The 22,980-nt window shown below is 40.4% G+C and overlaps 1 protein-coding gene across 1 annotated transcript in view; it reads right to left on the bottom strand.

Moving 5' to 3' along the window:
• The window catches only part of gpatch8 (G patch domain containing 8), a 134,896-nt gene extending 118,292 nt beyond the window's left edge, over window positions 1-16,604 (bottom strand). The window contains exon 1 of the mRNA XM_072248982.1: window positions 16,481-16,604. Coding sequence (XP_072105083.1) covers window positions 16,481-16,525 — 45 coding nt within the window. The 5' untranslated portion in view covers window positions 16,526-16,604. The remainder of the gene's footprint in view (window positions 1-16,480) is intronic.
• Window positions 16,605-22,980: the final 6,376 nt, after the last annotated feature.

A 22,980-nucleotide genomic window follows, 5' to 3' on the forward strand; every position in this document is an offset into this window, starting at 1 on the left:
TGTTTTGTTATGTCTCCCTTCTCACTGGGAAAGGGAGACACCTCTCCTTCCCTTTTTTTTTAGTTAGAGAGAGCCCATGGCATGTTGAATTGTGGGGTGAGTGATTAGTTTTTGTTGTGCTGCAGATCATGGTCTTTCTTGGGATCTACGCTATTGCTTGGTGAGTGGAGGGTGCTGATGCTTTTTTTGTGGAGGTGGATGGAGCTGGGGGGAGGGTCATTGCTTTGCTGCTGCTTGTGCATGGGGTAGTTGGGGGGGGCTTTGCGGTTCTACCGTTTTAACTGTCACTCATTCTTTTGGGGCACTCTTCGTGAATGTCTGTGGAAAAAGAATTTCAGGTTGTATATTGTATATGTTCTCTGACATTAAATGGAACTATTAAACTGTTGAAATGAATATACTTAGCTCCTTTGCCTGATGTTAGTTGCCATTAAATGTTCTTGGAGTTCCTTTATTTAACCATCCATCACCTTGATGTGAACATGCTTAGACCTGATTCACTGGTTGTGGAATTGTTAACTGCCTACAACATGCTGACTTCACTCTTTAGCATCTACATAGACCCATGCTTTGTTTTCACCAGTTTACCCATTTTGAGAAACTCCTTATTGGACCACCGATTGATGGTAATCGAAGAGTAGGGATATGTTAACCCCCAAGTTACATACCAGATTGAATAAAACTCGAATGCTTGCCTCACTGATGACTAATTTTGACCCTTAAGATCAATGTTGAATACATTCCATTCACTATAATGGTACTACACTGGATGAGTGCAAATGCAGCAGAAATACTGATGAACTGAAAGTTTTATATGAAGGAATGGTCTAAGAGTTCTCCTCACCATTGTGCAAGCCTGATCAACAGCTACAGGAAACGTTTGGAGGTTATTGCTGCGAAAGGAGGTTCTACCAGTTACTAAATACAAAGGTTCACATACTTTTTCTAGCCTGGACAATGAATGCAACAATGTGTTCAATAAAGACATGAAAAGTACAACTGTGCTCAACACCCATGTTCAGCTTCATTACACTATACGAATTAACAAGCCAGATTGAAGTGTTGAGGCCTCGAGAGTGGAAAATGAACCAGTGTTCGGCAACATCTGCCTGTGTTTGACCCACCTCCCTCTCTTCTTGTTAATACCATCGAGCAGGAGGTGCGGGAGTCTTGGGTCCCACAACACTAGATTCAGGAGCAGTTGCTGCCCCTGCAGCCATCAGGCTCCTGGACGGTCCATCTCAGTGCTGAGTGACTCTGCGGCCCATGGATTCACTTTCGGAGAAAATGCAGCCAAGTATTGTTCACCTTTTTTTTTTAAACCATTTGCACAATTCGTCCTCTTTTGCACATTGGATGTTTGTCAGTCTTTGTTGTGTGTTGTTTTTTCATGGATTCTACTGTGTTTCTTTGTTTTGTGATTGCCTGCAAGATGAATCTCAAGGTTGTATATGGTATGTATGCATACTCTGATAATAAATTTTAACTACAGTACTGTGCAAAAGTCTTAGGAACATATTAAAATTCTGTAAAGCTAAGATGTTTTCAAAAATAAAAAGTTTCTAAATATCAAAAAAAATTACAAAGAGCAGTAGACAGTAAAAAGCCAAATCACATCAATGTTTGCTGTGACCATCGTTTACCTTAAAACTGCATCAATTCTCTTAGGTACACCATTGTACAGTTTTATAAGAAAATCAGCTGGTGGGTTATTCCAAGCATTTTGGAGAACTTGCTACACTTCTTGTGCAGATTTTGGCTGTCTTGCTTGATTCTGTCTTTACAGGTAATCCCAGACAGTCTCAATCATGTTGAGATCAGGTCTCTGTTGTGGCCATACCATCTGTTGGAAAACTCCTGGTTCTTTTTGCTGAAGCTAGTTCTTTATGACCTTGGGGTGTGTTTGGGGTCATCGTTCTGCTGCAGAATGAAGTTGGGACCAATCAAATGCCTCTCTGACAGCATTGCGTGATGGATGAGAATCTGCTTGTACTTCTCAGCATTGAGGATTCTATTAATTCTGACCAGATCACCAACTCTATTTTCAGAAAAGCAGCCCGAAACCTGTAGGGAACTTCTGTCGTGCTTCACTGTTGACTGTAGACACTCATCCATGTAGTGCTCTCCAGCTCTTCTATGGACAAACTGCCTCCCGGTCTAGACAAAATTTTCAAATTTTGACTTTTCAGTCCAGAGCACTTGCTGCCGTTGTTCAGCCCCCAGTCTTCGTGCTTTTGTGCATAGGTACGTCTCCTGGTTTCATTTCCACTTTGGAGGAATGGCTTTTTGGCAGCAATTCTTCCATGGAGACCACTTCTGACAAGACTCCTCCACACTGCAGAGGGGTGTACTTGGGTTCCAGTGGTTTCTGTTAATTCAGAGCTGACAGCAGTGCTGGACTTCTTCCGATTTAGAAGGGATGCAAGTTTCATGTATCTCAAAGTTCAAAGTAAAATTTATTATCAGAGTACATACATGTCACCACTTACAACTGAGATTCATTTTCCTGCGGTCATACTTAGCAAAGCTATAGAATAGTAACTGTAAACAGAATCAATGAACACACTGTGCAAATGCAAATATAAATAAATAGCAATAAATAATGAGAACATGAAGTAACAAGATAAATGTCCTTAAAGTGAGACCATCGGTTGTGGGAACACCAGAAATAGAAAGAGCATAGCTATCCCTTTTGTTCAAGATTCTAATAGTTGAGAGGTAGTAACTGTTCTTGAACCTGGTGGTGCGAGTCCTGAGACACCTGTACCTTCTACCTGATGGCAGCAGTGAGAAAAGAGCATGGCCTGGGTGGTGAGGATCTTTAATGATGGATGCTGCTTTTCTATGGCAACATTTCATTTGCGTAGATGTGCTCAATGGTTTTGAGGGTTTTACTCATGCTGTACTGGGCCAAATCTACTGCCTTTTATAGGACTTTCCTCACAAAGGCATCAGTGTTCCCATACCAGGCCGTAATGCAGATGGTCAGTACACTTTCCACCACACATCTATAGAAGTTTGCCAAGGTTTTTGATGACATGCTGCATCTCTGCAGACTCTTGAGGAAGCAGAGGTGCTGTCGTGCTTTCTTCACAATTATATTTATATGATGTCTCCAGGACAGGTCTTCCGAAGTAATGACACCCAGGAATTTAAAGTTACTGACCCTCTCTACCTCTGATCATTACTGGCTCATGACCTCTACTTTTCCTCTCCTAGTCTACAATCAGTTCCTTGATCTTGTTGACACTGAATGAGAGGTTGTTATTACACCACTCAGCCAAATCTCATCTGCTGCACCCAGTTTCTGTCACTGACCACCGTGTTTCTGGTTCTTAACCTTACCCATTTCTTTCTGCTTCTTCAAAAGAGCTTCGACAGCGCATCTTGAAACTCGTCTGCTGCAAAATTTCTGCTTGGGAGAGGCCTTGCTTATGCAATGTGACCACTTTGTGTCTTATTGCTATGCTCACTCTTGCCATGGTGGAAGAATTAAGTTGTCACATCTGCCACACCCTCACCCCTTGTTATCTTTGTCCAATCATATACTGGGCTATACCTAAAAAGAAATAATCAGGTTTTTATTTGAAAAGTGGTCTATTACTTAATGTTATTTTAACGAAATACAGGAATTTCTGTAAGATTAAATTTTTAGAAAATGAACATTTGGAAAGTTATAATTTGCTTTGTCTACTGCCACACTAATGCAGAAGACAAAAAGTATCTCTAAGAATTTATATTTAAAAAAAAACTAGGGTGCCTAATACTTTTGCACAGTAATGTACACACATACCATCTGAAAACTACAAAACTGCAAGATCTCAAAAGGAGTAATGGAACTTGCGGAATATACCGTCAACCCATTTCCTGACTGAAGAACATTCTTTGATGACAGCACTCTTTGCTCTTGTCACCAAACATCTGATATGCATGAACTAGTTGCATCCAAATTTGCTCCACCTTAAACCTTTAATGAGACTTCATTTAACATCCAAAAACACTCAGTGGCCTCTTTATTTGGTACAGGAGTGAAACCTGGTGTGGTCTTCTGCTGCTGTAGGCTATACACTTCAAGTTCCGACGTGTTGTGCAGAGATGCTCTTCTGCACACCACTGTTGTAATGTGTGATCACTGTCTTCTTCCTGTCAACTTGAACCAGTCTGGCCATTCTTGTCTGACCTCTCTCATTAACAAGGATTTTCACCCACAGAACCATCACTCACTGGATGTTTTCTTTTTTCTTGCACCATTCTCTGTAAACTCTAGAGACTTGTATGTCAAAATCCCTGGAGATCAGCAGTTTCTGAGATACACAAACCACCCCATCAGGTACCAATAATCATCCACAGTCAAAGTCACTTAGATCATATCTCCTCCCGCTTCTGTTGTTTGGTCTGGACGACCACTGAACTTCATGACAATGTCTGCATGCTTTTATGCACTGAGCTGCTGCCACATGACTGGCTGATTAGATATTTGCATTAACGTGGCCACTAGGTGTACTCTATGACCTCAATTAACTTTAGATATTCCACCTTTAATAAATGCCCACTGTCTAACCATCCCTGTTTTAATCCCTCTAAACAGAATACAATAACTTCCTAACCATAAATGTTCAACTGACTCTGCTGATTTATCCCTTTTCCCAACTCTTTATTTTCCAAATAAAATTAGAAGGTCGTGGCCAATCTCACAACAATATCTACTGCTGCTCATTTCAGTAATCTGAAACACATTTCAAATTACAAGTCCAGGTAACTTACCTACTTTATGTGTGCTCCCTCTTTAGTGAAACAGCTACACCATCTGCTTCCTTGGCATATACAAATGAAAAGTACACATTTAATAATTCAACTACATCCTCCCTCTGCGTAAAAATTCAATATTAGTTAAGAAAACAGGCCATTTTTCCTAAGTATGATGTCTAACCTGTAGCTAATATGTAGATATCACTTTAATGTTGCCTCAGTCTTTTTCCATAAATTTTCTTTGGCTACAAAATTATCTTTGAGTCCCTCTTCCATTACCTTCCTGATTACTAATTAATTCTTCTGACATTTTACAGTTCAAGTCCATTGTCATGTGACTATAAATATATACAACCAAACAAAACAGAGTGCCACAAAACTTATCACACAGTACATAAACCAAAATATTACCATAAGTACTGCAAGTTAATACAATATAATTCAAAATGCGCGTAGTGTGCAGCACAGGTAAATAGTAAACAGCTCACTAAACTAGTAACGAGACCTCAATGGAGGCAGGGTATCACTCATTACTCTCGCACCCAAAGCAGTCGTAGTCCTGATGCCTCTATACCTCCTACCTAAAAGATATTGTGGCATCGGTGGGTAAGGATCCTCAACAATGATTTGGGCCCTTTGTCTGCAGCATTCCCACTAAATGCCAGAAATAAGGGGGAGGAAGACCCGGGAGATCTTCTCAGCAGTTTTTACTGTCCTTTGTCGGGTCTTGGACCATAAGATATAGGAACAGAATTAGGCCATTTAGCCCATCAAGTCTGCTCCACTATTTCATCATGGCTGATCCCGGATCCCACTCAACTCCATACACCTGCCTTTTCGCTGTGTATCCTTTGATGCCCTAACCTATCAGGAAACGATCAACTTCTGCCTTAAGTACACCCACAGACTTGGGCTCCACTGCAGTCCGTGACAGGGCATTCCACAGATTCACTACTCTGGTGGAAAAAAATTCCTCCTTACCTCCGTTCTAAGAGGTTGCCCTCAATTTTGAGGCTGTGCTCTCTAGTTCTGGATACCCCCACCCTAGGAAACATCCTCTCCACATCCACCCTATCTAGTCCTTTCAACATTCGGTAGGTTTCAATGAGATCCCCCCACATTCTTCTAAATTCCAGTGAGAACAGGCCCAAAGCTGCCAAATGCTCCTTATCTGTTAACCACTCCCCACCATATTAGTTCAAACTACTCCCAACAGCTCTGGTAAATCTGCCCACAAGAATATTGGTCTCCCTTGGATTCAAGTGCAACTCGACCCTTTTGTACAGGTCCCACCTGCCCCAGAAAAGGTCCCAATTATCCAGAAATTTGAATTCCTTCCCCCGCTCCAATTCTTCAGCCACGCATTTATTCTATTCCTATCCTCACCGTTGTGTGGCACAGGAAGCAATCCCGACATTACAACTCTTGAGGTCCTGCTTCCCAGCCTCCTTCCTAACTCCCGTTATTCTTCTTTCAAGACCTCCTCCCTTTTTCTACCTATAATTGATGGTACCAATATGTATCATGACTTCTGGCTGCTCATCTCTTTTCAGGATATTGTGGATGCGTCCAGAAACATCGCGGATCCTGGCACCTGGGAGGCAAACTACCATACATGTTTCCTTTTTGCATCCACAGAATTGCTTATCTGTCCCCCTGACTATAGAGTCCCCTATCACTGCTGCCATCCTCTTCTTTTCCCTACCCTTCTGAGCCACAGGGCCAGACTCAGTGCCAAAAGCACGGCCGCTGTTGCTTCCTCCAAGTAGGTTGTCCCACCCCCCCCAACAGCACTCAAAATGGAGTACTTATTGTTGAGGGGAATGGCCACAGAAGTGCTCTCCACTATCTGACGTTCTCCCTTCCCTCTCCTGACAGCGAGGTAGACTTGCAGATTTTCGTGTTCAATAGAAAAGTCAAGCAGGACAAGAAATCACACCATTTGTTGGAGCCAGAATGGTCGCTGCATCTATGTGTGCTGTCATCTTATGACATTACTGCTTCCTTCCTCATTAGATTTTCAATACAGTCTATAAACAATATTCTTTCCAGATCCTTTCCCATACTTGGTATCATTTCTCATATATTTTTTGTTGCTATCCATCAAAATTTGCAGATGTTTGCCTACCTTGTTCTAGATTTTTAGAGCTATTGTAACTACTCCTTTGTTTGATAACCCAAGCCACTTAAGACTATATCCTTGAACTACCAATGCTTTCTATTCAGAATAGTATCTATTTACAATTGTAGCATAATTGGTAATTAGGAACATTAAGAATTTCAGGCCTTATATAAGCTTTACTCTAATAATGCAATCATCTCATGCTGTAATTTGTGCTTTGTAGATGCAGCACCTTTTGTACAAATCAATTTGTAATTTTGATAAATTTCTTTAAATATTTTAAAATATGCAACTGCTGCCAATTACTTTACCTCTTATGCTACATTAATAGACTAATTCTGGGAGTCAGCAAAGCAGTTGAAAATTTAAATGTCATACTATTCAATACAATTAACTGCAAAGCTGAGTAACATTTGCCAAAACAGAGATTAGGGTATGAAAATCCATTTATATTTTCCCATTCTTTGACCAGGTTGCCAGGAAACCAACTGAAGTGCAATGAAGTCCATCACATTTAACACTGCTTTGATTTATTGAATACGTTTTCTCTTCTAACCACCCCCAACCCCAGTGAAAACAATGTGACTGTATCTAGAGCAAAACAAGCAGATTTCCAAAGATTTATGACCTTACCTTACAAGAGAAGAAATCCTCTTCAGCTCTGTCTTAAATGGATGACCCCCTGTACCCTAGTTCTACATAATCCTACCCGGGGTAAACATCCTCTCAGCATCCACACTCACAATCCCAACAGAATCTTATCAAAATAAAATCACTTATTTTTCTGAACTTCCATGAACATAGGCCCAACTTGCTTGACCTATCTTCATATAGTAAACCTCATTCAGAAGTTCACTCTGAGGCAAAACAAGCATATATTATGAAGAAACCCTAATTGAGCAAAATGTTAAAACATCTCTTCTTCACATCCAAATTGAATTGAGAAAAGCAGCGCAAGGTTCCTTCAAGTCTGTCTTACAATACCTTGAGACAATTGTCAAACAGCAAAAATGAGGCCATCAAATCCAACTAGTGGCAGAAAACCTGGTGAGAAAGTGACCCAATTGGGCTGTTACAGTCGAGCTGAAAGGACCTCAGTTCCAGGCTGAGAGACATCATTGGTGTGTTTAATAATAACCCAAAGAAATAGAACATAAGATACAGGTGGCCCCCCGTTTTCCGAACGTTCGCTTTACGACACCTCGCTGTTACCTGTTTTCGCTAACAGGTGTTTTCACTGTTACGAAAAAAGGCAGTGTGTGAAAAAAGGCAGCGCGCGATAAAAGGCACCCGAACAGCCAAGTTCCTCCCCTGGAACTGCCTTCTAGCCAGCATTGCTTAAACATGTGCTTTATCTCGATTTATTTTGTGCATCCGTTAGCAAGATGAGTTCGAAGGTATCGGAAAAGCCTAAAAGAGCTTGTAACGGTGTTACACTTAGCGTAAAACTAGACATAATTAAGCATTTCGATTGTGGTGAACGAAGTAAAGACATTCTCCACGCGTTGAACTTGCCTGCATCCACCATTCGCACTATTTATACGCAGAGAGAAAAAATTATGAAAGCTGCTGATGTTACTGTTGGCTCTGCTCATAGCAAAGTGGTCTCTCTTAGTCGGCATCCAATAATGGATAAAATGGAAAGTCTATTGCTTGAGTGGATTGATGGGTGTACAAAGCGTGGTGTTCTGTTAAGTTTTCTTATACTTAAGGAGAAATCAGTCAGTCTTTTTAATAAGCTGAAACAGAAAGCACTGGACGATGGTGATGAAAGTGGAATTTAAAGGTAGTCATGGGTGGTTTGATCGGTTTCTAAGGCGAAGGCAGCTTCACAGTTTAAGCAGTGGTCCCCAACCGCCAGGCTGCCGACCGATACATTGCTGCAAAGAATGCAGGGGTGCAGCGGTAGTTGGAATGCACTCAGCACATCTTTAAGAAAAAAGCCGAAGTAAACAAGCTAATAATTAGGTGCCGCCCGACACGTAAATGTCGGCCCAAATCAGAGGCTATTGCTGATTGCGTCAGGTGGTTATTTGTATAAGCAAGTGTTTAACTGTGACGAAACTGCAACTTACTGGAGTCTTCCCGATTCCCGTAAGTGAAACTACACTGTACATACATTATTTCTACTTTAAACCATAGAAACTACAGCAGAGAAACAGGCCTTTTGGCCCTTCTTGGCTGTGCCGAACCATTTTCTGCCTAGTCCCACTGACCTGCGCACGGACCACATCCCTCCATACACCTCCCATCCATGTATCTGTCCAATTTATTCTTAAATGTTAAAAAAGAACCCACATTTACCACCTCATCTGGCAGTTCATTCCATACTCCCACCACTCTCTGTGTGAAGAAGCCCCCCCTAATGTTCCCTTTAAACTTTTCCCTCACCCTTAACCCATGTCCTCTGGTTTTTTTCTCCCCTTGCCTCAGTGGAAAAAGTCTGCTTGCATTCACTCTATCTATACCCATTATAATTTTATATACCTCTATTAAATCTCTCCTCATTCTTCTACGCTCCAGGGAATAAAGTCCTAACCTATTCAACCTTTCTCTGTAACTGAGTTTCTCAAGTCCTGGCAACATCCTTGTAAACCTTCTCTGCACTCTTTCAACCTTATTTATATCCTTCCTGTAATTTGGTGACCAAAACTGAACACAATACTCCAGATTCGGCCTCACCAATGCCTTATACAACCTCATCATAACATTCCAGCTCTTATACTCAATACTTTGATTAATAAAGGCCAATGTACCAAAAGCTCTCTTTACGACCCTATCTACTTGTGACGCCACTTTTAGGGAATTTTGTATCTGTATTCCCAGATTCCTCTGTTCCACTGCACTCCTCAGTGCCTTACCATTAACCCTGTATGTTCTACCTTGGTTTGTCCTTCCAACGTGCAATACCTCACACTTGTCTGCATTAAACTCCATCTGCCGTTTTTCAGCCCATTTCTCCAACTGGTCCAAGTCCCTCTGCAGGCTCTGAAAACCTTCCTCACTGTCTACTACACCTCCAATCTTTGTATCATCAGCAAATTTACTGATCCAATTTACCACATTATCATCCAGATCATTGATATAGATGACAAGTAACAATTGACCCAGCACTGATCCCTGTGGCACACCATTAGTCACAGGTCTCCACTCAGAGAAGCAATTCTCTATCACAACTCTTTGGCTTCTTCCATTGAGCCAATGTCTAATCCAATTTACCACCTCTCCACGTATACCTAGCGACTGAATTTTCCTAACTAACGTCCCATGCGGGACCTTGTCAAAGGCCTTACTGAAATCCATGTAGACAATATCCACTGCCTTCCCTTCATCCACTTTCCTGGTAACCTCCTCGAAAAACTCCAACAGATTGGTCAAACATGACCTACCACGCACAAAGCCATGTTGACTCTCCCTAATAAGTCCCTGTCTATCCAAATGCTTGTAGATTCTGTCTCTTAGTACTCCCTCCAATAACTTACCTACTACTGACGTTAAACTCACCGGCCTATAATTTCCCGGATTACTTTTCGATCCTTTTTTAAACAACGGAACAACATGAGCCACTCTCCAATCCTCCGGCACCTCACCCATAGACAGCGACATTTTAAATACTTCTGCCAGGGCCCCCGCAATTTCAACACTAGTCTCCTTCAAGGTCCGAGGGAACACTCTGTCAGGTCCCAGGGATTTATCCACTTTAATTTTCCTCAAGACAGCAAGCACCTCCTCCTTTTCAATCTGTACAGTTTCCATGATCTGACTACTTGATTCCCTCAATTCCATAGACTTCATGCCAGTTTCCTTAGTAAATACAGACGCAAAAAACCTATTTAATATCTCCCCCATTTCCTATGGTTCCGCACATAGCCGACCACTCTGATCTTCAAGAGGACCAATTTTATCCCTTACAATCCTTTTGCTCTTAATATACCTGTAAAAGCTCTTTGGATTATCCTTCACGTTGACTGCCAAGGCAACCTCATGTCTTCTTTTAGCCCTCCTGATTACTTTCTTAAGTATTTTCTTGCACTTCTTATACTCCTCAAGCACCTGATTTACTCCCTGTTTCCTATACAGTTCATACAACTCCCTCTTCTTCTTTATCAGAGTTGCAATATCCCTTGAGAACCAAGGTCCCTTATTCTATTCAATTTGCCTTTAATCCTGACAGGAACATACAAACTCTGCACTCTCAAAATTTCCCCTTTGAAGGCTTCCCACCTACCAATCACATCTTTGCCTGAGAACAACCTGTCCCAATCCACGCTTTTTAGATCCTTTCTCATTTCTTCAAATTTGGCCTTCTTCCAGTTCAGAACCTCAACCCTAGGACCAGATCTATCCTTGTCCATGATCAAATTGAAACTAATGGTGTTATGATCACTGGAACCAAAGTGCTCCCCTACACAGACTTCCGTCATTTGTCCTAACTCGTTTCCTAACAGGATATTGCATCCCCTCTAGTTGGTCCCTCTATATATTGATTTAGAAAACTTTCCTGAACACATTTTACATTAGATTAGATTCGATTCAACTTTATTGTCATTGTGCCAAGTACAGATACAAAGCTAATGAAATGCATTTAGTATCTGACCAGAAATGCAAAGAATAGTGTTATTTACAAAATAACCGCAAATAAAATAAAGTGCCACAGCACACAAATATAAAAGTACTGAGACAGTACAATACGGATGCAATACTGCTTAGCGCTGTGTCACAGCCTCAGGGAAGAAGCTCTTCCTGTGCCAGCTGGTGCGGGAGCGGAGGCTCCTGTAGCACCTACTGGATGGGAGGAGAGTAAAAAGTCCATGGTTAGGGTGAGATGCATACTGATAATGCTTCTCGTCCTGCCCAGGCAGCATTTATGGTAGATGTTCTCAACGGTGGACAATTGCGTGCCGATAATCCACTGGGCAGTTTTCACCACACGCTGGAGTGCTTTGTGGACCAATACAGGACAATTGCCATACCACACTGAGATACAGTTGGTGAGCATGCTCTCAATGGTACAGCAGTAAATGTCCGTCAGTATCCTGGGACAGAGGTGAGCTTTGTTGGTGCTCCACAGGAAATAAAGGCACTGTTGCACCTTTTTGATCAGGATAGAGGAGTTCAGGGACCAGGTGAACTCCTTATATAGGCCCTGTATTTTTACGTGTTATTTGGTATGATTTGGCAGCTTCATAGCTTAAAGGTGACTGGAGAGAGTGTTTCTGCCGAGAGCGCTTGCGCCACGTTTTTGCCAAGAGTGCTTGCTTCCGCGAGGTTTTCACTGCGCTAGACAGTGCTGCAGAAAAGTATTTCTACTTTATATAGGCTGTGTACTTATCATATCATTCCTGCTTTTACTATGTGTTACTGTTATTTTAGGTTTTATGTGTTATTTGGCATGATTTTGTAGGTTATTTTTTGGGTCTGTGAACGCTCAAAAATTTTTCCCATATAACTAAATGGCAATTGCTCCTTCGCTTTACGACATTCCGGCTTACGGACTGTTTCATAGGAATGCTCTACCTTCGGATAGTGGGGGAAACCTGTACACTGATAAGTCAAACATAGAACACAATACACCAAGTACATCAAGTTATCCACTAAACATAGTGCAATGTAATTGACTCCATGTAATAATAAGGAAAGATAAATTATACTTTAGAACAAGGTACAGGAGCCCAATAGCACTATAAGCAGTGAAGTACATTTGATGACTGAATCAAAAACTAACTCATTCTTTATTTTGTATTAACAATTTAGTGTTTATTATACCATATAATGCTCAAAAAGAACCATCACGAGAGCTCAAAAGCATGTTAACTTCACTATTCTAAAGAAAACAATTCAAACTAGTTGAATTCAATGCACCATTCTCAAAGGACTATAGGAGGTTATAAACATAGAAGGGGCAAGTCAACAACAGAATTGTAAACAAAAGGAAATGACGTAAATAATGAACATTTAGATGGTGTCTGACTAAATCCAAAACTTATAGTGTACGTGACTTTGTAAAGGTAAGAAGGGAAGAAATGCTTTGAAAGCCTTGGCACATAGAAGAGATAGACCAGAACAGCACTAGAACATATAAATACAACAGTGATAGTACGGTCAAGAGATGGCAAGGAGGAAAAACTTTGGAGCTTTTTTTAAACATTCACTTTGAGACCTGGATACCAAAGGCAAGTTATTTATTTCCCATCTAATTGGACTTAACATGGTGGTGAGCCGCCTTCTTGACCAGCTGCAATCTTTCTCGTGAAGGTACTTCTGCAACATGTTAGCATGGGCATTACCCAGGGATAATGAAGGATTGGCAATATATTTCCAACTCAATATGCTGTGACTTTAATAGCAACTTGCCAGTTGGCAGTGCACCGATTGACCATGTCCTGCAAGCACTAGAAGACAAGTCTAGGACATGCTCTCAGGAGTAACCTGAGCAAGTAACTGAATTGCATTTTGTTCATGGTACACACCACAGCCACTGTGGGCTGGTAACGGTAGGAATAAACATTCGGAGTGGCTGATGGGATGCCAGCCAACATGACTGCTTTTTCCTGGATGGGTTGAGCTCGAGTTATTTGCGCAGGGAATTTGAGTTTCCTCCATGTTCTGTTCCTGACTTGCCTTGTTAATGGTAGAAAGGCTTCGCTGTTAGGTGGTGACTCAAAGGCTGCTGGATGCCTTAACTTGTTAGGTGGTTATTTGAACTGTGCAACTGAGTATCATATCTATAGTGACCTCAATGTTGATCATGTGACTTAGCGGAAGATTAGAAAACTGCCTATTTGGCATCCATGTTCAAAAAAGAGTGCAGCAAAAAGGCAATTATAAGATTTTAAGCCCAACATTTAATGTGGGAGAAAATGTTAGAAAGAATAATAGCAGCATATTGAAAAATCATAATCTAATCAAGCACAACTGACATTGCTTTACTATTACAACCATTTACAACATACAGTAACTTTGAAACAAAGCACAGTTTGAAAAATTAAGCTGTTCATTTTGGAACAACGATCAGCATTATTTAAATGGGGGGAAAACTAAAGAAGGTGCCAGTACCAGAGGATCTGGGGGTCCCTGCAGACTAAACAAAGTAAGTTGGCACAAGTTCTGAAGGTAATAAGGAAGACTAATGCAAAATTAGCCTTTATTTCAAGGGGATTAGAGTATGAAACTTCAAATACAAAAGGCACTAGAGAGACTATATCTAGCTATAGATTTAAGATTATTTTATTGTTAATAATTCAGGGAACATTCACTTGGATGATCCCAGGTACAGAGTAATTGCCCTGGCAGGAAAGATTAAACAGATTGGGACTCCAATTCACTAGAGTTTAGAAGAATACAAAGGGCTTATCAAAATATGATACATAAGAAACGAAAGAGACTAAATGCTGGGATGATGTTTGCTTTAATGGGAGTGCATAATCTGCAGGGTATACCTTTCAGTGTCCCAAGGAGCTCAATGCCTTCTCACATGTTTTTTCCAATTTAGAGCAGTCATTAAATATTCTGATGAAATGGTGAGGATAATGCACCATTATCCACCCCCCCCCCCCAAAAAGTGTGATTTTGAGAATGCCCTTGAAGCATCTTCTGTCCTCCAGGAAAAATCGTGCTGTGGCTGTGCGCAGATGGTTGCATGGAGTGCAATCTGAATGCAGATGATATTGGCCTGAGGGAGGTCATGACAATGTTTCGCCTACATGGCCACAGGATTTGGAAAATCATCCCACTCAGCTGTGTACAAATACTAACCAGTGGAAAAGCAACTGTTGGAAGCCTTCTCCATAGATTGTAACATTTGATATCATTGTATAGTACAACTGAGCACAAATACAATATTGCCTTGAATCCCTAAAGAATACATCACATTTTCCCCAAGCAATTACTTTTAAATAATCAACTGAAACAATTATGCTTTTTACACAAAAAGACCCTTATTTTCTCTGTCACAAAAAGTGATGTTAAGTTGCATAAGTTGGCCTGAATTAAGCACAGCAAGTGCCTTGGATTGAGAGCAAAAATTTTTCCAAACATTATTCATCCTTAATGAACATGCAAAGATAGGCAAATGACATGTTATTATAATGTTCTCAAAATATCAGTCTATTTGAAATAAATCCACAAATTCATTTTTTCAAATTGTTTGTGCAAGGTACAAATAAATGCTTTTACAATTTAAAACATTATTTGAAAACTACCTTGAGGAGAGTACCATAGATGTACATTACAGTGAGCCAAGTAGATTCATTCAAATGTAAAACATTTATTTCCAATACATTTTGGTACTGAACCATTGTAATAAAACAAATCCAAAAGGGTTTGAACAAAATTACAATAATACTTGTAAAATATCTTTGAGATCGTTTATACATCAAGGGACCAAAAAAGTTAGTACATTGGATTTTTTTTTAATCTCAGAAAATGACAGAAGCTAGTCAGAAATATTGTAAATCAATATTGGAAATATTAGAATATTCAGATTATTTCAGTTTCTCTGCCACTCAAAGTCTGCTGCAGCCACATATCAACACAACAATCATAAAAGCGCTCACAAGCAGTTCTGGCATATTTCCACTCCCCTCTTCGATGAGTAAAAAAAAAGCAACTCAATTTTTGTTTACGCAGAACCTAAATCTGATCAATTTTAAGGAGTTCTAATCTTCACCCATCTTCCTATAAACAAAACAGGCAGACTAAAGGAGATCCATAGGGAATATCCCTGCTCGTCACAGAATTACATCAGCAAGTTACTGGCAGAACCAAAAAGGCTGGGAGTGGCTGACTTTATAATCAAATAAGATATGCCATCCTACAAAATTAATATTGCAATATACACCTAGCTCATTTTTACACAACCATAAGAGATTCTACAGATGCTGGATATCTTGAGCGACGCACATGAAATGCTGGAGAAACTCAGCAAGTTAAGCAGCATCTACGGAGAGGAATAAACAGTCGACTGTTTGGCCTCGGCCCAAAACGTCACTGTTTATTCATTTCCATATATGCTGTCTGACTTACTGAGCTCCTCCAGCATTTTATGCGTGTTGCTCCCTTTCACACAATCCTATTTATAAAATAAAATCGCCAAATTAAATCTACCAGTAAAAGTCACCCCAGATCCGTTGATGGGAACGGTTCCCTTCTCAATATTGCACTATGAATAGTAATAAGAAACAAGCAACAAAAATCACAGAAATCGTACTAATGAAGTAAAATTTATACAATAAGAAAGGAGGTTGACGAGCAGATGTGCAAAGGGTGTGGGAAACAGAAGGGGAAGTAGCAGGGTACGTGGTATCAACAGAAGAAGGGAAAATGAGGGGAGAGGTGGAAGAGAACGGCGGGAAAGGGAAGGGGGACGGAGGTGGAAGGAGGGCTCGGAGCCGCAGGGGAGAGAAAGAGCCGCAGGCGGCCGAGGCCTCTGCACTGCAGACAGGGTGCCTGTGGGGGGCGGGGGAAGCACTGAGCAGCGCGCCGCCCGGCCCAAAGCCATCAGCGCCGAATGCCAGCCGACAGCTCCGCAGCGCACCGCCGCGCCATTCAGCCTTCAGCCATGAGTGCGCCGCGCCTGCCCGGACTGCGGCCGCTCCGTGATCCCTTTACCTGGAAATCCCGGTCCTCATTGAACCGAGCGAATTTGTCAGCCATTTTGCCGACACTTGTTTTTCCTGGCGATCAATTTTTTTCGCTCGTTCACTGCTCACCCTCGCTCCAGACCCCACCCCTTCCGTCACGCACACGTGATCCACCAACTTCACCTGATTGACGTACGCTTCCGGTAACGAGGAATCGATCGGGGATAGGGAGCCGAGCATGTGGCAGTATGACTGATAGGTCAACTAGCCATTCAAGGTACAAATTGATGTAGGATGTGTGTGCGTAGTCCCCTGTGCTGCATTCTGGAGCATGTAGTCCACTCTTCTGCAGTGTTTATGCTGAGCTATAAAATGCAATACGTAGCTTGCAATATTGCAAGTCATTAGTATGCAGTGTGGTATTTATTCAGATTCAGGTTCACGGTGGGCATCTTTAAGCATGAGGATAGTGACAGTTATTCGAAATGAAGTGTCTATAATTGAGTCCTGTGTCTTTTGATGTTACGTCTATTTATAGCATTGTGTCATTTCACTATTTGTGGTGTAGGCAAGCTGAGAGTGCGATTTGCAGCCTAACTATAGTGCCATTATTTTCAGAATTGAACTGATCTAAGCTTAGTATAGTTAATTCAGTATCAGAGTGTTTTCTTTATTGCTTGGATAGCCTGCAAGTGAAATACATGAATATTGAATTTCACAATTTCAGATAATCCAAATCCCCTGAGTTTCTGTCCCTATTACCATCCCCGTTCTCTTTCTTCTTCCCACCATCCCCCATCTACCTTGTCCGCCCCTCCCAGACTTAGTACCCACACACCTATCCACCTGGATTTCTCTTCTCTCAATTCACCTAACCCTTTTTCCTACATGGTTTTATCTGCCTAATCCTCTTTTGTTTCCAGAGGCCTCTACCTCAGCATTCTTTCTTCCCAACCTGCTGGGGTTTTCCAGCAATTTATTGCTCCAGATTCCTGCATCTGCAGTCCCCTGTGTCTTTTTTTTATTGTGCATGCAGTATAATGCAACCACATGAGATCACATTTGTCTTAAAATGGAGAAAATGGCAATGCTTAGAGTAAGAAATAACATTTTGCAATATACAAACTTAATATACATCTCTATAAATGGGTCTATGGGACCAAAGAAATCCCAAACATAGATAGCCCAGCTGTTTTTTTTGTTGTTGTGACTCATTGTTCTAAAGTTTTAAATGGAACACTGGCTTCAAGCCTTGTGGTGTTCTTAGCCATCATTTCCTATTCAAGTCCACTATGTTTTGCTTCCTATTGTACCTAAAGTACATTAGCCATGTGATTAAAAATAATCTTTTTGAATGAATTTGGGCATCATCTCCCTTCGGGCATGATGAAATGTAGGAGTAAGAGTAGGCTATTTAAGCATTTCTGCTATTATTGACTCTAAAACCTTTTATCTTTCAAGTACAAATTAAATTTTAAAAATGTTCCACTGTCAATTGCCATTATACGTCATGTACTAATTTTCCATGATGTTGAAGTCTTTCTTAACTTCACTCTTAAAAGGACTCAGTGCTTTGACTAATCTATTTGTGATTTTTTTTTCTTCTTAAAAAGAAATAGAGTAGAACTTCATCAACAAAATATTGAAAAGGTAGTTAGGAATTCAAATTTGAAATGACAATAAGATCAGCCATTTTATTGAATGCCTGAGCAGGATTTAGGGACTGAGAGGTTTTCTCCTGTTCCCAATTCATATGTTCTTACTTTAACAAACTATTCAGATTTCTAGTGTGCACACATTTTGATTTTGTATTTAAGTTTTTTATTTTCAACAAGTTTTTAAACAAAGGTTGGAGTTGCCTGTTTAATAGATCACACATCATTTTGTTTTGTATCAGCAGGGGAGATGAGGCTGAGTACAGGGCTATGGTAGGAAACTTTGTCACATGGTGTGAGCAGAATTATCTGCAGCTTAATATGAAAAAGACTAAGGAGCTGGTGGTAGACCTGAGGAGAGCTAAGGTACTGGTGACCCCTGTTTCCATCCAGGGGGTCAGTGTGGGCATGGTAGAGGATTACAAATACCTGGGGATACGAATTGACAATAAACTGGACTGGTCAAAGAACACTGAGGCTGTCTACAAGAAGGGTCAGAGCTGTCTCTATTTCCTGAGGAGACTGAGGTCCTTTAACATCTGCCGGATGATGCTGAGGATGTTCTACGAGTCTGGTGGCCAGTGCGATCATGTTTGCTGATGTGTGCTGGGGCAGCAGGCTGAGGGTAGCAGACACCAACAGAATCAACAAACTCATTCGTAAGGCCAGTGATGTTGTGGGGATGGAACTGGACTCTCTGATGGTGGTGTCTGAAAAGAGGATGCTGTCTAAGTTGCATGCCATCTTGGGCAATGTCTCCCATCCACTACATAATGTACTGGTTGGGCACAGGAGTACATTCAGCCAGAGACTCATTCCACCGAGATGCAACACAGAGCGTCATAGGAAGTCATTCCTGCCTGTGGCCATCAAACTTTACAACTCCCCCCTTGGAGGGTCAGTCACCCTGTGCCGATAGGCTGGTCCTGGACTTATTTCCTGGCATAATTTACATATTACTATTTAATTATTTATGGTTTTATTACCATTTAATTATTTATGGTGCAACTGTAACGAAAACCAATTTCCCTCGGGATCAATAAAGTATGACTATGACTAAATGAGCCGAGCTGCTCTCACAGTGTCCTTTAATTCAAGTTATATTGTCATGTAAGATCTGTTTGTGGAAAAGAGTTGCCTGCTCTTTCTTTCTTCTCATTTTGTGTCATTAAAAACTTTTGAAAAGTATGTTCAATGGATTTTTGTGCTGTATAAGTAAAGAATGCAAATCCTTATCCTATGGAAATGTTCTTCAAGGCATGTGCAAGTCATAAATGAAATACCCTGAGTTGTTCAAACTGCCATGACAGTAAAAGTTTCAGCAATGTGCAAATGTGATCTGTTTCAAACATTCAGCATTAATGAACCAGTATGGCACTGTTACAGAAGCAACTATAAATGAGATAACCAAGCAATTGAAATCAAAGAAGATTAACAACTTTGAAACCCAATAATATACCTAAACACATAGTTCAGCAAGTTACCAATTAGTCAAAATAGGATGATGTAAAATAATAAGTTCTCCTATTATAACTGGGGCAACATTAAAGTTTTTTCATATACAAACATTTGTATTTTCAGGCTGTGAATATGACAAATAAAGCAGGGGTTGATGTGCATCTTTAATTATCCTCCAGAGTACCAGAGCTTCATTGAGTGCATGGAGGTAGAACAAAGGAAAGTAATACAGAGTGCAGAATAATGTGCAATAGCCACATTGAAAGTGCGGAGCAGGTAAACAATAAGGTGCAAGGTAGATTATGATGTCAAGAGTCCATTTTATCATACCAAGGAACCATTCAATAGCCTGATAACATGGGGTAGAAGCTGTCCTTGAGCTCGATGATACATGTTTTAGGCTTTTGTATCTTCTGCCAGTTGGGAGAGGGGAGAAGAGACAATGTACAGGAGCTGATCGAATAGAATTAGGGAATCACTGCTGGTGGTGATGGCTTTAAAGAGCACATTCATATTTGTTCTCTTATCTTTCCAGTGGATTTGGAAGATGTTAATAAAGGCGGTGTTGGTGCTATCTTTCTGGTAATTTAACAGACACTAAAGCGTACAGAGGGCTAAGGACTGGAGGTCAGGACTGAATAAAAGTCAGTAAGGCTATGAAGCAGTACTTCCACAGGCTGCACACTTTACAGCCCATACTTTCTGGAATATCTCTTAACTTCAATCATTTGGTCAATGTGGAAACATCTGACCTTTCCTTTAATTTAAACAAAATATTGTTTACTTCTGCAGATTTGTACTGTTTTTGTCAAATGCCCTGCTTCTGTTGCACCTCTTTGTCAGTATTAGTATTCTCCCTTTCTTGCATTGCTTGAATTGCTTCTCTTCACCTTTCCCAATGAGTCCCACAGCACAGAAGCAGGTCTATTGGCCCACCACGTCCATGCCGACCATTATACTTACTTATACATTCCTGTTTATCGGTATTTGGTAGCCTGGTCAGTCAAGTATCTGTCTAGATTCTTTTTAATTATTGTGAATAATTGCCTGCCTCCACCACTTCCACAGGCAGTAGGTTCCAGATTCCAATGACTCTCTGTGTGAAAATTTCCTACTCAAATCCCCTCTAACATTCTTGACTCTCATCTCAAAATTATATCCTCTCGTTTCAGTCACCAAGGGTTCTGACTACTTACCCTATCTCCTTCATAATTTTGTATATCTCAGTTCGGTCACTTCTCAAATTGCCCTGCTCCAGATAAAATAAATCAAGCATATCCAATCTCTTCATATAACTGAAATGCTCCAGTCCAGGCAACATCCCGGTGAATCTCTTCTGCACCTTCTTCAATGCAATCATATCCTTTCCATAGCGGGACAACCAGGACTGTAGACAATACTCTAGTGTGGTCTAACCAATGTTTTATAAAGTTGTAGTATGACACTCCTGTTCTTTTATTCTATGCCACAGTTGATGAAGTATCTCCTATCCACTAGCCCCCATCCACCTACCCTGCCGTTTTCAGGGATCTGTGGACTTGTAAACCAATGTTCTCTCAGACTCAACCATTTACTGTGGAAATCCAATGCTTATTAGACTTTCCAAAATGTATTACTTTGTACATGTCAGGATTAAATTCCAATTCCAATTTTGTTTTCCTTTCAACTGTTGCCTTTCTGCTGTCTCATCTCAGCTAGGTATAGTAACCTCGATCTTCTTCAGAGTGTGTGACATACAATCAGCTCTGCTGGGGTGAATCTGGTAAAAAGAATGTTGTTGAATACTTGAACAGAAGATTATAGTTTATAGTTGGACTTGAGTCACCTCAGCAAATTCACCCCTTCAAAGCTTCCATGAAAATGTGTATAGAGCATTCAGCTTTACTGTTACAGCTGAATTAGGGAAAGAAATTATTGATATTTCGGGTCAAAACCTTTTATCAGGACTAGAATCTGGCTGATTGATTGTACTTGATTAATTTGTACATGTTGGGCATAACTCCATGTGTCACACTTTGCTGCATTTAGAATGACCAATAATAAGGATTAGAAAGTTATTTTTACCTTTCTGGCTCCATCTTGGGTACTAGCCTACAAAGTACCCAAGACATCTTCAAGAAGCGGTGTCTCAGAAAGGCAGCATCCATTATTAAGGACCTCCAGCGCCCAGGACATGCTCTTTTCTCACTGTTACCATCAGGTAGGAGGTACAGAAGCCTGAAGACACACACTCAGCAATTCAGGAGCAGCTTCTTCCTCTCTGCCATCCGATTCCTAAATGGGCATTGAATCCTTGAACACTACCTCACTTTTTAAATATATATTATTTCTGTGTTTTGCACAATTTTTAATCTATTCAATATACGTATAATGCCATTTATTTATTTATTTATTATATTTTTTTCTCCTTCTTTTATATTATGTATTGCATTGAACTGCCGTTGCTAAGTTAACAAATTTCACGACACATGCCAGTGATAATAAACCTGATTCTGATTCTGATTAAAAAAAACATAGTCATAGTCATAGTCATACTTTATTGATCCCGGGGGAAATTCGTTTTCATTACATTGCACCATAAATAATAAATAGTAATAGAACCATAAATAATAAACAATGTGGTATTTCTGAGATGGTCACTTTTGTAAATTGTGTCTTTGGAGCTCTGATTTTGTGTTTTTGTCAGGTTTTATTTTGTGACAATAAACCTTCTTGTCCTATGTCAAAACCTAGTTGGTATATGAAACTTCTCACAGTAGACTTTGTCAAGAAATTCATCAAAGATTCATCTCAGGACATCAGAGTGATCAACCCACTTGAACAGTGGATAGTCTAACCCTTCTTCAGTAAAGTGGATGCACATCCTTTTCTGAAATGGTCCAAGCTTTCTAAATGCACTGATCGACTTGTTTAAGAGAAGCATCTGTCTGTGTTGTCTCAGCATTCCTTTGGCTGCAAGCATGCAAAGTCATTTTCTTGTTGTAAAGCAAAGATTGTATTCAAGTTACTTACATCAATATCTTTGGTAGTCTGGATAAGACAGCCTCAATTGTCTTTTGTTTCAAAGACTAATGCTTAATTGTTTAGTTATATTAAGATAATAAAATCATCCATCTCTGCATTGAAATTCTGCCGTGGTTGAGATCAGTGATGGACCTCAGACGGCTGATAGGCATATGTGATCCATGACTAGAGTGAAAGCTTTTCCTACTGATGTAACTTCTTCATTCCAAAATTAACACCTTTTCCCCAGCTGTGTATAAATCTATGTATTTTTATTTCAATCAACACTACCAACTTGTCTTGGCTTTCATCCACTTATGATAATGGCCGATCTGTAGCTTGTGACATCACACATGAACTTCAATGTCCTCACCATAACATAAGATAAGGATTTGCTGCTTACCCTCTGTCT

The sequence above is a fragment of the Mobula birostris genome, chromosome X (genome assembly GCF_030028105.1).
Source record: "Mobula birostris isolate sMobBir1 chromosome X, sMobBir1.hap1, whole genome shotgun sequence".
NCBI lineage: Eukaryota > Metazoa > Chordata > Chondrichthyes > Myliobatiformes > Myliobatidae > Mobula > Mobula birostris.